The 13,388-nt window shown below is 41.8% G+C and overlaps 1 protein-coding gene across 1 annotated transcript in view; it reads left to right on the top strand.

Moving 5' to 3' along the window:
- The window catches only part of LOC139922578 (scavenger receptor cysteine-rich type 1 protein M160-like), a 49,228-nt gene that overhangs the window by 11,954 nt on the left and 23,886 nt on the right, over positions 1-13,388 (top strand). Inside the window, exons 6-7 of the mRNA XM_078283290.1 lie at positions 8,682-8,987; positions 9,083-9,376. Of these exons, the coding sequence (XP_078139416.1) occupies positions 8,682-8,987; positions 9,083-9,376 (600 nt within the window). The remainder of the gene's footprint in view (positions 1-8,681; positions 8,988-9,082; positions 9,377-13,388) is intronic.

A 13,388-nucleotide genomic window follows, 5' to 3' on the forward strand; every position in this document is an offset into this window, starting at 1 on the left:
ACTTTTCAAGTTTTGTGAGGACGCCATCTTTCAGTATGAAATCTACGCAGTCTTTTATACATGAGGAAATTCCACGTTTATCTTTCATTGCGTTTCAGATTCTCGGCAGCTGTCATACCCAGAGTGCACGTTGGCTACGTTGGCGGTGCGCTTGCGTTCACAGTGAACGTGAACGCACGCGCACCGCGAGGGGAACCGTCAGGGCCTATTATATTCTAAAAAATAATATTTAAAAAGTCATCAGTGGTAATTTTATTTTATCAATTCATAATTTGACAATCAACATCTATGGTTGGAAAAGGTCAGCCTTTGCTTTTTATTTTCTCCAATACTACCTACCTTTGGTGTGAATATAATAAAATATGGTTATTTATGGTGGAGGGAGGGCCGTGCATTTTCCCCCAGTCACTCAGGGAGGCTCAAGGAAAAATATTTGTAGCTCCGGGGAGGGTCAAGATAAAAAAACAAAAAACAAGTCACACCCCAGCCCCCCCCCCCCCCCTCCCTCTCCCTCTCTCTCTCCCTCTCTCCCTCTCATAAATAACGAACAGTCCCTAATTCAGCCAGTTCTTCACAAGATTACACAGAGTGGATTGTTCCTACCTACAGTTAATAGTACAAGTTCAGGGTGTTCCTTAGTTCCTTTTCTCCTTCAAGTGTGAGTCCTTGAAATCTAAGTAAGTAGACTTTTTCTCCCGTTTTTTGCCCTTTTTTGTATGTTCTACCTGTATAACTCAAGCTAGCGTTATTGCCGGGATAATTATTTCTATCCTAGTGTGAGGTTATAAAGTCATAGTTTTTGTACTGTCATTTCATGACTACCAATTCATAGTAATTGTGGATTGGTTTAATGTAGTCACTCTGACGACACCTTGCTGCGCCACTTGGAGCGGGTGAGCTGTCTGTGCCATGTGCTTCGGAGGTTGATTGCGCAACACCGCGCACCATTGAATTTGCGCCTGTGTTCATGTCACTATAGGCCACATTATTAACGTGCCTGTTTCCTTCATGTATTTGTTAGTATTTAGGTGTAAGAAATATGGGTCTTGTGTGGCCACTGGACAGCATATAGCTGTATGAAGGCACATGCTTCATTGTGCCGTCGCCATTTGCGCCCTTCGCTTATCTCTCCACATGAGGGCGCCGCGATATAAGTTTAAGTGTAGATATGGTGGTTCATCATGCAATGGTTTGTTTACCTTGCTTAGTATTACTATATTTGTACCCCAAATATCCAATAGCCTATTCAGATATTGTATGGGTATTCCTTTATGTGCAAACTATTATTATTATTTCTGTAAAGATAAATAATTAAATAAATAAATAAATAATTAGTAATTTGATATACTTAGTAAATTGAGTATTATTATCACTATTATTATTATTATGGTGGTTGATAATAGTATATGAGGATATAGTATTGTATAATTGGTAAGTTCCTGCACTTATACCGTACTATTGTAATGTACTATTTTCCTTCCTGTTCTGTTCCCTGTCCTGTTCAGTACACTCACAATGTCACAAAGGACTTGATCTGTGAGAGATCTGGAGAGTGAAGTGGTGGAACTCCAGGGTTCAGCAGAGTCCACAGGAGATTGAGGCCATATTGAGGCTCTCAAATCTAAAAATCTTCTTTGGCGAACCTGCTAGGTATTACAGCAGAGGGGGCACTGGTACGCTCACGGTTTTTTAAATACAAACGGATGCCTCATCTCACTTTTTCTTTAGTCTAGAGCACAAGAATGGCCAAAGAAAGATCATTCACTCACTGTGTTCGAACACTGGTCTGTTGCTGTCAGAGTCTTCTGAGATTCGCAAGTATGCAGCAGAGTTTTATGGTGATCTCTACAAGAGTGAGCATAAAGAGGATCCAGAGTGCGCACAAGCATTCTATGACGGTCTACCAAAGATTAACGAGGACTCTAATGCAGAGCTTGAGTCACAACTGTCTCCTGATGAACTGTGCACTGCTGTGCAAAGTCTGGAGAGTGGCAAGGCGCCAGGTTTTGATGGTCTACCTGTAGACTTTTACAAGTCTTTTTGGCGAGAGATCGGTGAAGACTTGTTGTCTGTTCTGAGAGACAGTTTGACTAAAAGGCGGTTGCCACTGAATGTTTCTGGGGACTGAGTCTTTTGTAAATAAGAACTGGGAAAATGTTTTAGAGAATGCTGAAGGACGTCTTAGCAAATGGAGATGGAGACGTGGACTGTTGAGAGTGTGGAGTATGTTCAAGAAGGAGAGACTGTAATGGTCTGACTCTCTGTACTGGCTTTTAAAGGAACCAGCGGTTTATGGAGGACATTTAGTCACAACCTGTGGGGTTGGACCCACAGTCTTAAAACTGTTCTGCATGGCGAAAATCGTCACACTGGTTGACGTAGTGGACTTGGCGGGGCCAAACCTGGACAATGCTGCTGCACTAGCGTCTCACCTGGGAGTGAGATCCACACGGCTCATTAGTCAGCTGCTTGACAACTGGAGATGTCAGCTGACAGAGAAGGAATGTTCTTTGTTAGCAGCATCCTGACAGTGAAGATCCTTTTCCATCACTGACAATTGCTCCTGATTTTAAAGATTGTGTGGGTCCTTTTTTAGAAATGGGGGATGCAGTTAATACAGACTTGGTGATGTAAAAGGTAAAACAATTTATAACATGATTGTGAAAATGTTGAATAAAACAAAACCGAATGGTCGAAGTGACACACCTTGGAGAGCTCACTTGAGCTTGAAAGATGAGGTGAGACCAGTGTGGAGGGCATTATACAAACCACTGTTAACAAAAACAGCTGGTAATCTGCAGTGGAGGATCCTGCATGGCATAGTGGCTGTCAGCGCTTTTATCTCTGTTTTAAACCCTAATGTCAAAGACAACTGTCCCTATTGTGTCCAGAGAGAAACTGTTTAATTGCTTTTCTGAATGTGCTCGACCTTCACCACTGTTCCTTCTGTTAAAGAGGATGTTTAAGTTGTTTGGAGAGTTTTTTTCTAAATAGTCTTTTATTCTTGGTTGTAAATACAGTCAAAACTCGAGGGATAAATGCACCTCTTGAAATTCATCTTAGGACAGGCAAAACTGGCTATTTTTGTCAGTTGGAAAAAGTAAATTGAACAATCTTTAGACTTGATGAAGACTAGACTGCACAAGATTTGTTCATCAGGATGCTAAAGGCCAGAGTAAGGGTTGATTTTAATTATTATAGTGCTATGAAGGATTTGGATAAATTAATATATACTGTATGTGGTCTTATGGAGGTGCGCTGTGCTCTGTTGAGGGGGAGGAGCTTATCTTTAGAGATGAATTGAGTTGAAGGAAGGCTTGTACTTGTTTTTGTTGGAAGTTGATTATTCTATTGTTACTGACCAATGAATGTATGAAATATTTTTTTTGTAACTTGCTAAATTGTTTTTAATAAAAAGCTGTTAAAATTCAAAACTCTCTCTCTCTCTCTCTCTCTCTCTCTCTCTCTCTCTCTCTCTCTCTCTCAATTCAATTCAATTCAATTCAATGGTGCTTTATTGGCATGACAAAATGTACACATTTGTATTGCCAAAGCATATTACATGTGTATAACAATATGAACAATGTGAACAGTGTGAAACAAGTAAAATAAAAACATTACACTATTACTACTCTCTACAATTGTAACATCAATTATATACAAATGTAAAAGGACAACAACAAAAAAAAACCTTCTGGGACTGGTTTGAAGTGTGTGTGTGCGTGTGTGTGTGTGTGTGGGTGGACGGGGTGCTCACTCGCTGTCCCTCAGATTGTGGCATGTCACAATATATTTAGCTGCTGTGTTGCAGCTTGTCTTCTCCTCTCCCAGTAGGATGGCTAGTTTGCTGATGTCAGGGAGGCTTCTGAAATTTGGGTGGATCTGTTCGATTTTTGGGTAATAGTAATTTCTAATTTGGTTATATTTAGGACAGGTGATAATGAAGTGCAGCTCTGTCTCCACCTCTCCCATGTCGCAGTGTGAGCACAGCCTCTCTTCTGCTGGCAGCCATGTTTGTCTGTGTCGGCCTTTTTCCACGGCCAGGCCGTGCTCACTGAGTCTGTACTTCGTCAAGGTGGTTCTCAGTTTGGTCTCAGTCACTGTGTGCAGATATTCTGCCACAGTGTACTGTCTTTTTAGGGCCAGATAGCATTGCATTTTATTTTGGTTTTTAGTTTGTGTGTCCCAATAAGTAATATAATTTAGTTTTTGTTGAGTTATAATTTGGTGGATTGTGATGTTCTGGTCCTGAGGCTGTGAAGTGTTAGTGTGTGTTAGTGAACTGAGCGTCAGGACCAGCTGAGTGAGGGGACTGGTTCTGGTTTTGCTCAACTCTTGGTATTGCAGGGCTTTGTAATGGTATGAGTGGGGGTCACTGTTTTTCAAATGTTGCCAGAATTTGATTGCCCTTTTTTGTATTGTGATCAGTAATGGATATTGGCCTAATTCTGCCCTGCATGCGTTGTTTGTTGTTTTCCTCTGGACATGTAAGAGGTTCTTACAGAACTCTGCATGCAGGGTCTCAATTGGATGTTTGTCCCAGTTGCTAAATTCTTGATTTGTGATTGGACCCCACACTTCACTGCCATAAAGGGCAATTGGTTCGATTACTGATTGAAATATTTTCAGCCAGATTCTAATTGGAATGTCTATAAAAATGTGTCGTTTTATGGCATAGAAAGCCCTACGTGCTTTTTCTTTCAGTTCATTCACTGCAAGGTTAAAATTTCCTGTGTTGCTGATTTTTAGACCTAAATAATTATAGTTCTGGGAATGTTCAATGTGGTTTCCTCCTAACGTAAATGTATATTTTTTTCCCTGAGATCTGGATCTTTTTTGAAAAATCATAATTTTGGTCTTTTTCATGTTTACTGCCAGGGCCCAGGTCTGGCAGTACTGCTCTAGCAGGTCCAGGTTCTGCTGTAAGCCCTGTTCAGTAGGAGACAGCAGAACCAGGTCATCTGCATAGAGCAGGAGTTTAATATCTGAGTCATATAGAGTGAGGCCGGGTGCTGCTGACTGGTCTAGAGTTTTTGCCAATTCATTGATGTAAATGTTGAATAAAGTTGGACTCAGGCAGCATCCCTGCCTCACTCCACGCTCCTGAGAGAGGAAATTTGTTCTTTTATCGCCAATTTTTATGCCGCACTTATTTTCTGTGTACATTGATTTAATTATGTCGTAGGTTTTACCCCCTACACCACTTTCAATAACTTTGTAAAACAATCCTTGGTGCCAAATAGAGTCAAAAGCTTTTCTGAAATCAATAAAGCATGCAAAAATTTTGTTTTTATTTTGGACTACATGTTTATCAGTTAGGGTGTGCAGGGTGTAACTATGATCGGATGTGCGGTATTTTGGTAAAAATCCAATTTGGCTTCTACTCAAGACATTGTGCTTCATAAGGAAGTTTAGCAGTCATTTAACAGTTATTAGGGTCAAATTTATCTCCATTTTTAAAGATTGGGGTTATTAGTCCTAGAGTCCAGATGTCAGGGAAGTAACCTGCACTCAGAACCAAATTGAATAATTTTGAGATGGCCAATTGAAATTTTGAGCTCAGGCATTTTAGCATCTCGTTTAGGATGCTGTCAGGTCCAGGTGCTTTCTTAGTTTTTACTTTTTTGATTTTGTCCTTAAGTTCCTGCTCAGTAATAGAGAAGTCTAGTGGGTTCTGGTTATCTTTAATAGCCAATTCTAATTCTTCAAGTTTTTTGTTTATATAGTCCTGATTAGGGTTTGTATTTGATTCAACTTTTTTATAGAGTGTTTGGAAATGGTTGGTCCATATTTCTCCATCTTGTATTACCAATTCTTCTTGTTTGGATTTTTTCAGTTTGTTCCAATTATTCCAGAACTGATTTGTATTGATCGACTCCTCTATTAGTGTCAGTTGCTTGTAGGTGTACTGTGCTTTTTTGGTTCTGAGTGTACGTTTGTATTGTTTTAATGTTTCACAGTAAAGAAGGCGAATGTTTGTATTATTTGGATCTCTATGTTTCTGATTGGATAATGCTCTAAGTTCTTTTCTGATGTTTTGGCAATCTTGGTCAAACCAATTGTCTTCTTTTTTGAGTTTGGTTTTTGGTTTATTCTGTTTCAGTTGTGATTTCTGTGCCGTTTTTATAAAGATGGTATTGACATTTTGTACTGCCAGATTGACTCCTTCTTTACTGTGAGTATATGTGCTATCCAGAAAGGTATCTAAGAGTGTTTGAATTTCGTGGCTGCCAATTGCTTTCTGGAAATCTTCGGTACTGTTTTGGGTCCATCTGTATGATTTCTTGATATGGAACAGCTTACTGGGCTGTATGTGTGTAGTGTTGTTATCTGTCTTTTTGATGTATACAGTGATTTGACTGTGATCAGACAGAGGGGTTAGTGGTTTAACAGTGAATGCTCTGAGAGAAAAAGGTTCTATATCTGTTATCATATAATCTACTGTACTATTCCCAAGAGGAGAGCAAAATGTGTATCTTCCTAGTGAGTCCCCTCGTACCCTACCATTGACGATGTACAGACCCAGGTTTCGACAGAGCTGCAGCAGGTCCTTTCCATTTTTGTTGACTGCGTGGTCGTGGTTGTTTCTGTGGGAATAGGTCAGATTGTGAATATATGACAATTTGTTAGTTATATAGTTATTTCCTTTTTCATCAGTAAAATCAGGCTGTGTTCCTGTCCTAGCATTCAGATCTCCACAGATGAGCACATTTCCCTGGGCCTGGAAATGGCTCGTCTCTTCTTTTAGTTCAGAGAACGTGTCTTCGTTGTAATAAGGGGATTCTTTAGGGGGGACGTATATAGCACAGAGGAATAGGTCTTTTTGTGCTGAGAACAGATTTTCCTTAATTTTTATCCATGCATGTGATTTGCCAATTTTTAGAATTTGTATAAAATTGTGTAGTTTAGATTTGTACCATATTATTAGTCTGAGTTCCTGCCCTGATGTGTGGTGCTGAGTTTTTGGGAGGGTATAATGATCTCTCTGTAGTCTGAGGGGCAGTGAGTGGCAGCGTCTTCCTTACACCATGTCTCCTGCAGAATGATTATGTCTGTGTTCTTGATGCATTGTTGGAAATCTCTATTTAGGCTTTTCACACCAAAGGCTGACGATTTCAAACCTTGGATATTCCATGTACTTATAGAGATACTCATTTTTTCAATAGAATTTCTTGTTATTAAAAAAGACATAAACTTGGAAAACAGATAATTGTCATTATTTGACAAGCAAAAGGATTAGTGGAATGTACATAGAAAAGTATATTATAAGCGGTATACACATACATACACATACATACACACATACTTGCATTCATATATGCACATATACATACACATACACATACACATATATATATATATACATATACATACACACACACATACCTACACATACACACCTACACACATATGTATACATTTACACACATACACACACACACACACACATACACATACGTATACATATACAAACACAGTACATATAATATAGTATATATATATCAGATATCAAAAGAGAATGATTGAACTTTGAATGTACTTATTTAATTACTATATTTATTATTAAACTATCAATGTCTAATGGGTCTAATCTTATTTATTTATTTATTTATTTATTCATGTATTTATTATAGAAAAAAAGAGAACATTAACATTATTTGTATTCATATTATATGAGTTTGGTACAGATGTACTGCAGTAGCTCTTTGATCTCACCCATCCCAGTACCCATAAAGTTCTGTGGTCCTCTGAGGGCGTCTGCATAGCTGAGGCCCTGTAGACTGGGGTCCTGGGGCAGCTGGACTGCTCTGGGTGCATTGGCTGGCTGGGGCCAACAGGCTGGTCCAGTTGGCTGGTGGCGGTGGACGGGTCTAGTTGGCTGGGGTCCAGTTGGCTGGTGGCGGTGGACGGGTCCAGTTGGCTGGGGTCCAGTTGGCTGGTGGCGGTGGACGGGTCCAGTTGGCTGGGGTCCAGTTGGCTGGTGGCGGTGGACGGGTCCAGTTGGCTGGGGTCCAGTTGGCTGGGGGCGGTGGACGGGTCCAGTTGGCTGGGGGCGGGTCCAGTTGGCTGGTCTGGGTTGCTGGGTGTGCTTAACTGGTCCGGCATGGTTGTGTTGTCTTGGGTGAAGGCCTGGTGGAGGCTGGGGCCTCAGGAGGGGTCTGCGGGGGGCGGGTGGGCTCCTGCTGGGTGTGTGGCCATAGTAGTACTGAGGTCTTAGATTTTCTCCTCTGTAGTCAGGATGTCTTCCCAGTGCCACATCTTTTAGTGTCTTAGCAAATATACTCACTGTATGTTTGCTCAGGTGCGCGTGGTCGTACAGGTGCTGTGGTGTGATGGTGGAGTGGTGAGCCAGGTGCACATTAGGCAGGAGTGCACATCCTCTGGAAATGTCCGCATTTACTCTCTGGATAGTGGTCCTTGCGTGGCAGAAGAGTAGAGATGGTGATCTTTGCGTTAGGGAAGGCCTCAGTGGCTCTCTCTGCCACTCTACAGACCAGTCCTCCGACTCTCTCTTGCTCCTGTCGGAGGTCATTGGTGCCAGTGTGGATGATAATATGGCTGGGTTTACCAAACTCAGGGTCAGACAGTATTGGGAGCACATTTTGTGTTTTTGGGCACCATATTTTTGTGGTTATTTGGCCTGGGAAAAGTTCTCTCTCTCTCTCTCTCTCTCTCTCCAGAGTCTGTGAGGCTGGTGGATGGGACTAGTCTGTGCTCAGGCAGACTGGAGGTGAAGTCTAACCAGTTCTGGTCCTCAGTGTGTGAAGCTGACTTTGACCAGCAGGATGCAGAGGTGGTCTGTAGGGAGCTTGGCTGTGGGGCTCCTTCAGTCCTCCAGGGGGCGCTCTATGGAGAAGTGGAGGCTCCAATGTGGACCAAAGAGTTCCAGTGTGAAGGCAGTGAGTCTGTTCTCCTGGACTGTGGAAGCTCAGGCTCAGCTAGAAACACCTGCTCACCTAGCAAAGCTGTTGGACTCACCTGCTCAGGTAGAAGAGGAGCTGCAGCTTGGATTTGGCTTCATTTCTGTTCTAATCAAAGTGACTTTACTTATTTTACTAATTACTCTCTTGTCTCTGTTCAGCTGATGATGTCAGGTTGGTGGGAGGAGCCAGCCGCTGTGCTGGTGGACTGGAGATGAAAAAACATGGAGACTGGAGACCAGTTTTGTTGTCTGACTGGAGCCTGAAGTCAGCAGCTGTAGTGTGTAGACAGCTGGACTGTGGCTCTGCTGTTTCAACAAAAAGGAGAGAGGATTCCTCATCAAGATCTGTATGGAGGATCAGGTCTTCCTGTCATCAGTCTGGGTCTACACTGAGGGAGTGTGTATCACCAAGGTCTCCCCCTTCCTCTTCCAGCCTGCAGATCACCTGCTCAGGTAACACCATCAATGACATCAACTATGACAGTAATGTTTCCAGTCTCTTCCTTCCTCTATCACAGTGACAGTCAGTGGTTTACATTGGACTGAACTGTAAAGTTATCCAGGACAATGGCATCCTAAAGGGGAGAGAAGTGGGCTTGTTGCTGGAAGCTCACTGGTTCAAATCCCCCTCTTTTACTGTGGTGCCCTTCAGCAAGGCAGCTCCCCCCTAACTGCTATAGTGGAGCTGTTAACATAATAATGTATTACAGTGGTTCTCAACCTTTTTTGGGCCAGCGCCCCCTATCCATTATCCAGGTCCCTTACCGCCCCCATCAAATAAAATGTAGGCTAATTGTCTTCCCTGAATATGAATGTTGATTATTATCCTGTTTATTATTATGATTATTATTATTATTATTATTATTATTGTTATTATTTATATAATTTATTATATTTATATTAGGCCTATATATTTATTCTTTATTTATATTCTTATTATATCATTATTATTATTATTATTATTAGTATGATTATTATTCTGTGTTATATTATTAAAAAGCATGTCATTGAATGCCAAATAACAGATGTGAGCGGGTCACATATGTCACATAGCCTATGTCACATATTATGCAGCATGTAACTTTTTGGCATTAAATAGGGCAGAATTAATTTAGCAGATTTTTGAATGGAGTTGGTCTGACATTGTTTTGTGCTATTCCAGGCAAATTAAACCTGGTAAATGTCCTATGTTTTGGGATTTCACATTTCCTTTTATTCATAGACGATGTAGACCCCAGTAGAATTCGAGAATGTTGCTGCAGTTCACTGGGAATTCTCACTTAAATCAGCATTTTCTTGTTCATTCCAAACAAACAGCTATATCTCAAAAATAAAAAGAAATTGACAATCACAAGTTTTTCCATTTAAAAAAAACACAACTTTCCCTTTAATTTGGTACCAAATACATGGCAAGGCGATGCAGGGCGTCTCCTTACTTAAGTGTCATTCACAGTATGACAACAAAACAGATCTTGGCTAATGATAAGCTTTCAAAATCCATACAAAACCTCCAGCGCTTCAGCCCACACAGTAATAAGATCAGACAGTAACAGTCGCCAAACAAATATGGAAAAAGTTGCCAAACTTAATGTTATATGGATAAAAGTCGCTGCAACCCGGCCAGTCCTCCTACCGACTCTTCGGCGTACTGCCTCCCGGAAAATAGCGTCCGTCTACGGCAGTGAGAGCCAGGTAGGTCCCGCTGTTTAGTGAAGGTGATCTTGTGTCTTGTTTTATCGAGCAAGAACAAGCGATTCCGATCAAAAGACTTCGACTCACAATGTCTTCATAACTTTCCACTACATACGGCGGGTCAGGTTCTGTCTCACAGCACAATCTGACAGCTTCTAGAATGTTTTAAAAGTGTGACGCTTAGCCGGCGAAGCCATTTTTACTGGTGGAGGACGACTAAACCCGGGGAAAATCAAACGCCTCAGTGTCACCAGATACATTTTCCAGTTCCGGTTCATTGATGACAACTTATATATAAGTATATATAAAGCAAAGCTGATAACTTGATTTTCAGTTTTTGGTACATTTTAAACTATTTAAAAATGACCGCCGCTCTTGGGCGCTACAGTGAACTATAGAACGGGCGCTCTCGGGCGCTATGGGGTCTGAAGACTTTAAAGTTCACGACTAGACGAAATGCTGCAGAGAAAAGTTGCAGCGGTGTAAACTCCCCCGTCTCAGCTGGAATCAAGCTGGCTGATGGCGTTGCTGTGACTCAGCTTGTCAGGTGGCAGGTGTCTGGTTTTAGAATATTGTTTTAGAAAATTGTTTATTTATGTTTATTATGATTGTATAGTTTGTGTTAAAATGCTTTGGCAACATTGTATTGTATGCAGTCATCCCAATAAAGCCACTTGAATTGAATAGTGTTATAGTGTGTGTCTGGATGCTAGAGTTGCTTTCACGGGAAGTCCGACAGCGGAATATCCCTCTTGTAAATTTGTAACCACGGCGATAACACGGCGTTATCCTCGGGAGAAATTAATGCTTTCAAGAGGAAGAAACTCTTAATTTCCTCCATGGGGAATACCAAGGAAGAGCGTTCCATTTTCCTGAGTTGACACAGTAAACGCCATGTTGGTGAAATTTTATAGATGATACTCTGACGTCCCGTTCTCTGTGAAGGCAGCATGAAGCTGCGCTACAGAAAGCTGACAGAAACACTGAAGTAAAGAGTATGGAAACGATACACCGTCTAGTCTAGTCTCATTGGAGTAAACTGGCAGGTTTTAGAATGTTGCAGACCACATTCTTTTGCAAGTAGTTGCAAGTTTCAACTCGTCTCGTCATGAATCTTTGGTGTTAAAGCCCTGACACACCAAACCGACTGTTGCGTCGCCTCACGTCGCCTGTGTCTGGTCCAAAAAGTTGCACTTGAACACACCGCAAAGACTACAGCCAACGGCCAACTAGCACGTACGTTCTGCGCCTGCGTGAGGGGAAATAACTCTCCATACCAGCAGGTGGCGGTAGTCGGTAGAACAGTTTCTGCTAAAGAAAATCTTACCTGATATAACAAGTTTATTTTCGATCTCACGCCAGAGTTCTGTTTTCACCACTCGGTTGGCATAACGTTTTTCTGTGATGTCGTACAGAGCTGGCCTAGTGCCAACGGTGCGGGACACACCGCAAAAACTAGGGACACAGACGCTTACCGACGGCCCGACATTGGCCAACGGCCGACCGTCGGCCTGGTGTGTCAGGGCCTTAAACTCGCCTTAAACAAATACCCCCCAAGAACACCTCAACGCCCCCCTTTCAAAAATATTGCTTCCAGCGCCCCCCTGCCCCCCTGCCCCCCTGACCCCCGCGGTACCGCCCCCGTTGAGAAACAGTAATGTATTACGTTAGTCAAGGCAGCAGTTTGTCTCTGAGCTTTTTTTAATGTATTTTGGAAAACAATGGGAGTCTATGAGTTCAAACCTGCAGTAGAACAGACAGTAGGAGCTTCTGACTGTGGAAATACATCAGAGGATTTAGACTTTTCATGGGCGATGATGGAGACAGGAAAAAAATATTCTGGTATTATCCTTTCAACAAATAAGAACTGAATCTAGATCAATATTGCAACTGGACTTTCTCTCTCCCTGTCTCTGTTCATCTGTCTGTCTGTCTTTCTGTCTGTCTGTCTGTCTTTTTGTCTTTCTGTCTCTCTTCCTCTCAATTTAATTCCAAATATGCTTCATTGTCATTACAGTAAAGAAATGCATGTTTTTAAAGCAGTACAGTATAACAGTTACAGATCAGCATTTTCACATTAAAATCCCCTCCCCCATGTATCAGTGTGTGTGTGTGTGTGTGTGTGTGTGTGTGTGTGTGTGTGTGTGTGTGTGTGTGTGTGTGTGTGTGTCAGTGTAGACTCTGGGTTGCTGCATACTCAGCTCCCATACCCAGACTCTTCAGCACACAGTGAGTGTCAGTATTTTTTCGTAAGTAATTAATGTTTGTGTAGAAACAATAAAATAAATGTAACATACAAACATATAATAAAATGGGGTTAGTGAGAGAACCAAGCAAAGCAAACAGCCTGGGCAAAATAAAAAGACTGGAGAGCAGGCAGGACAGACCGCTGCCAGAGTGGCAGAGGCTGTTTTAGTGGAGGAGGAAGATGTGACGCTAGATGACAATCTTATGAAAATGTCTGTTAAAAGGAAACCTAAAGAAAGCAGCCAAAACAGTTCAAAAGCAAAAAAAAAAGCTGCTAAAGAAACAAAGCTCCCATCCTCTTTACCGGAGGAGAACACAGATGACAGTGACAGTGATGCAGATTCTGCCTCCGCCTCTCAGGTGCAGGCTGATACAGAGAGCAGCTGCTCTCTCATTAAGATTAGGAAGTTCCTACAAGCCACCAAGGTGTGAGGGCAGTGAAGGTGGAGAGCTTCTTTCCAGACCTGAAACTGTTTGTTGATTCAGTCAGGTGTGTCGTGAAAAATGCAGGAGGTTTGAGAAAGCT

The sequence above is a fragment of the Centroberyx gerrardi genome, chromosome 4, assembly GCF_048128805.1.
Source record: "Centroberyx gerrardi isolate f3 chromosome 4, fCenGer3.hap1.cur.20231027, whole genome shotgun sequence".
Lineage (NCBI taxonomy): Eukaryota > Metazoa > Chordata > Actinopteri > Beryciformes > Berycidae > Centroberyx > Centroberyx gerrardi.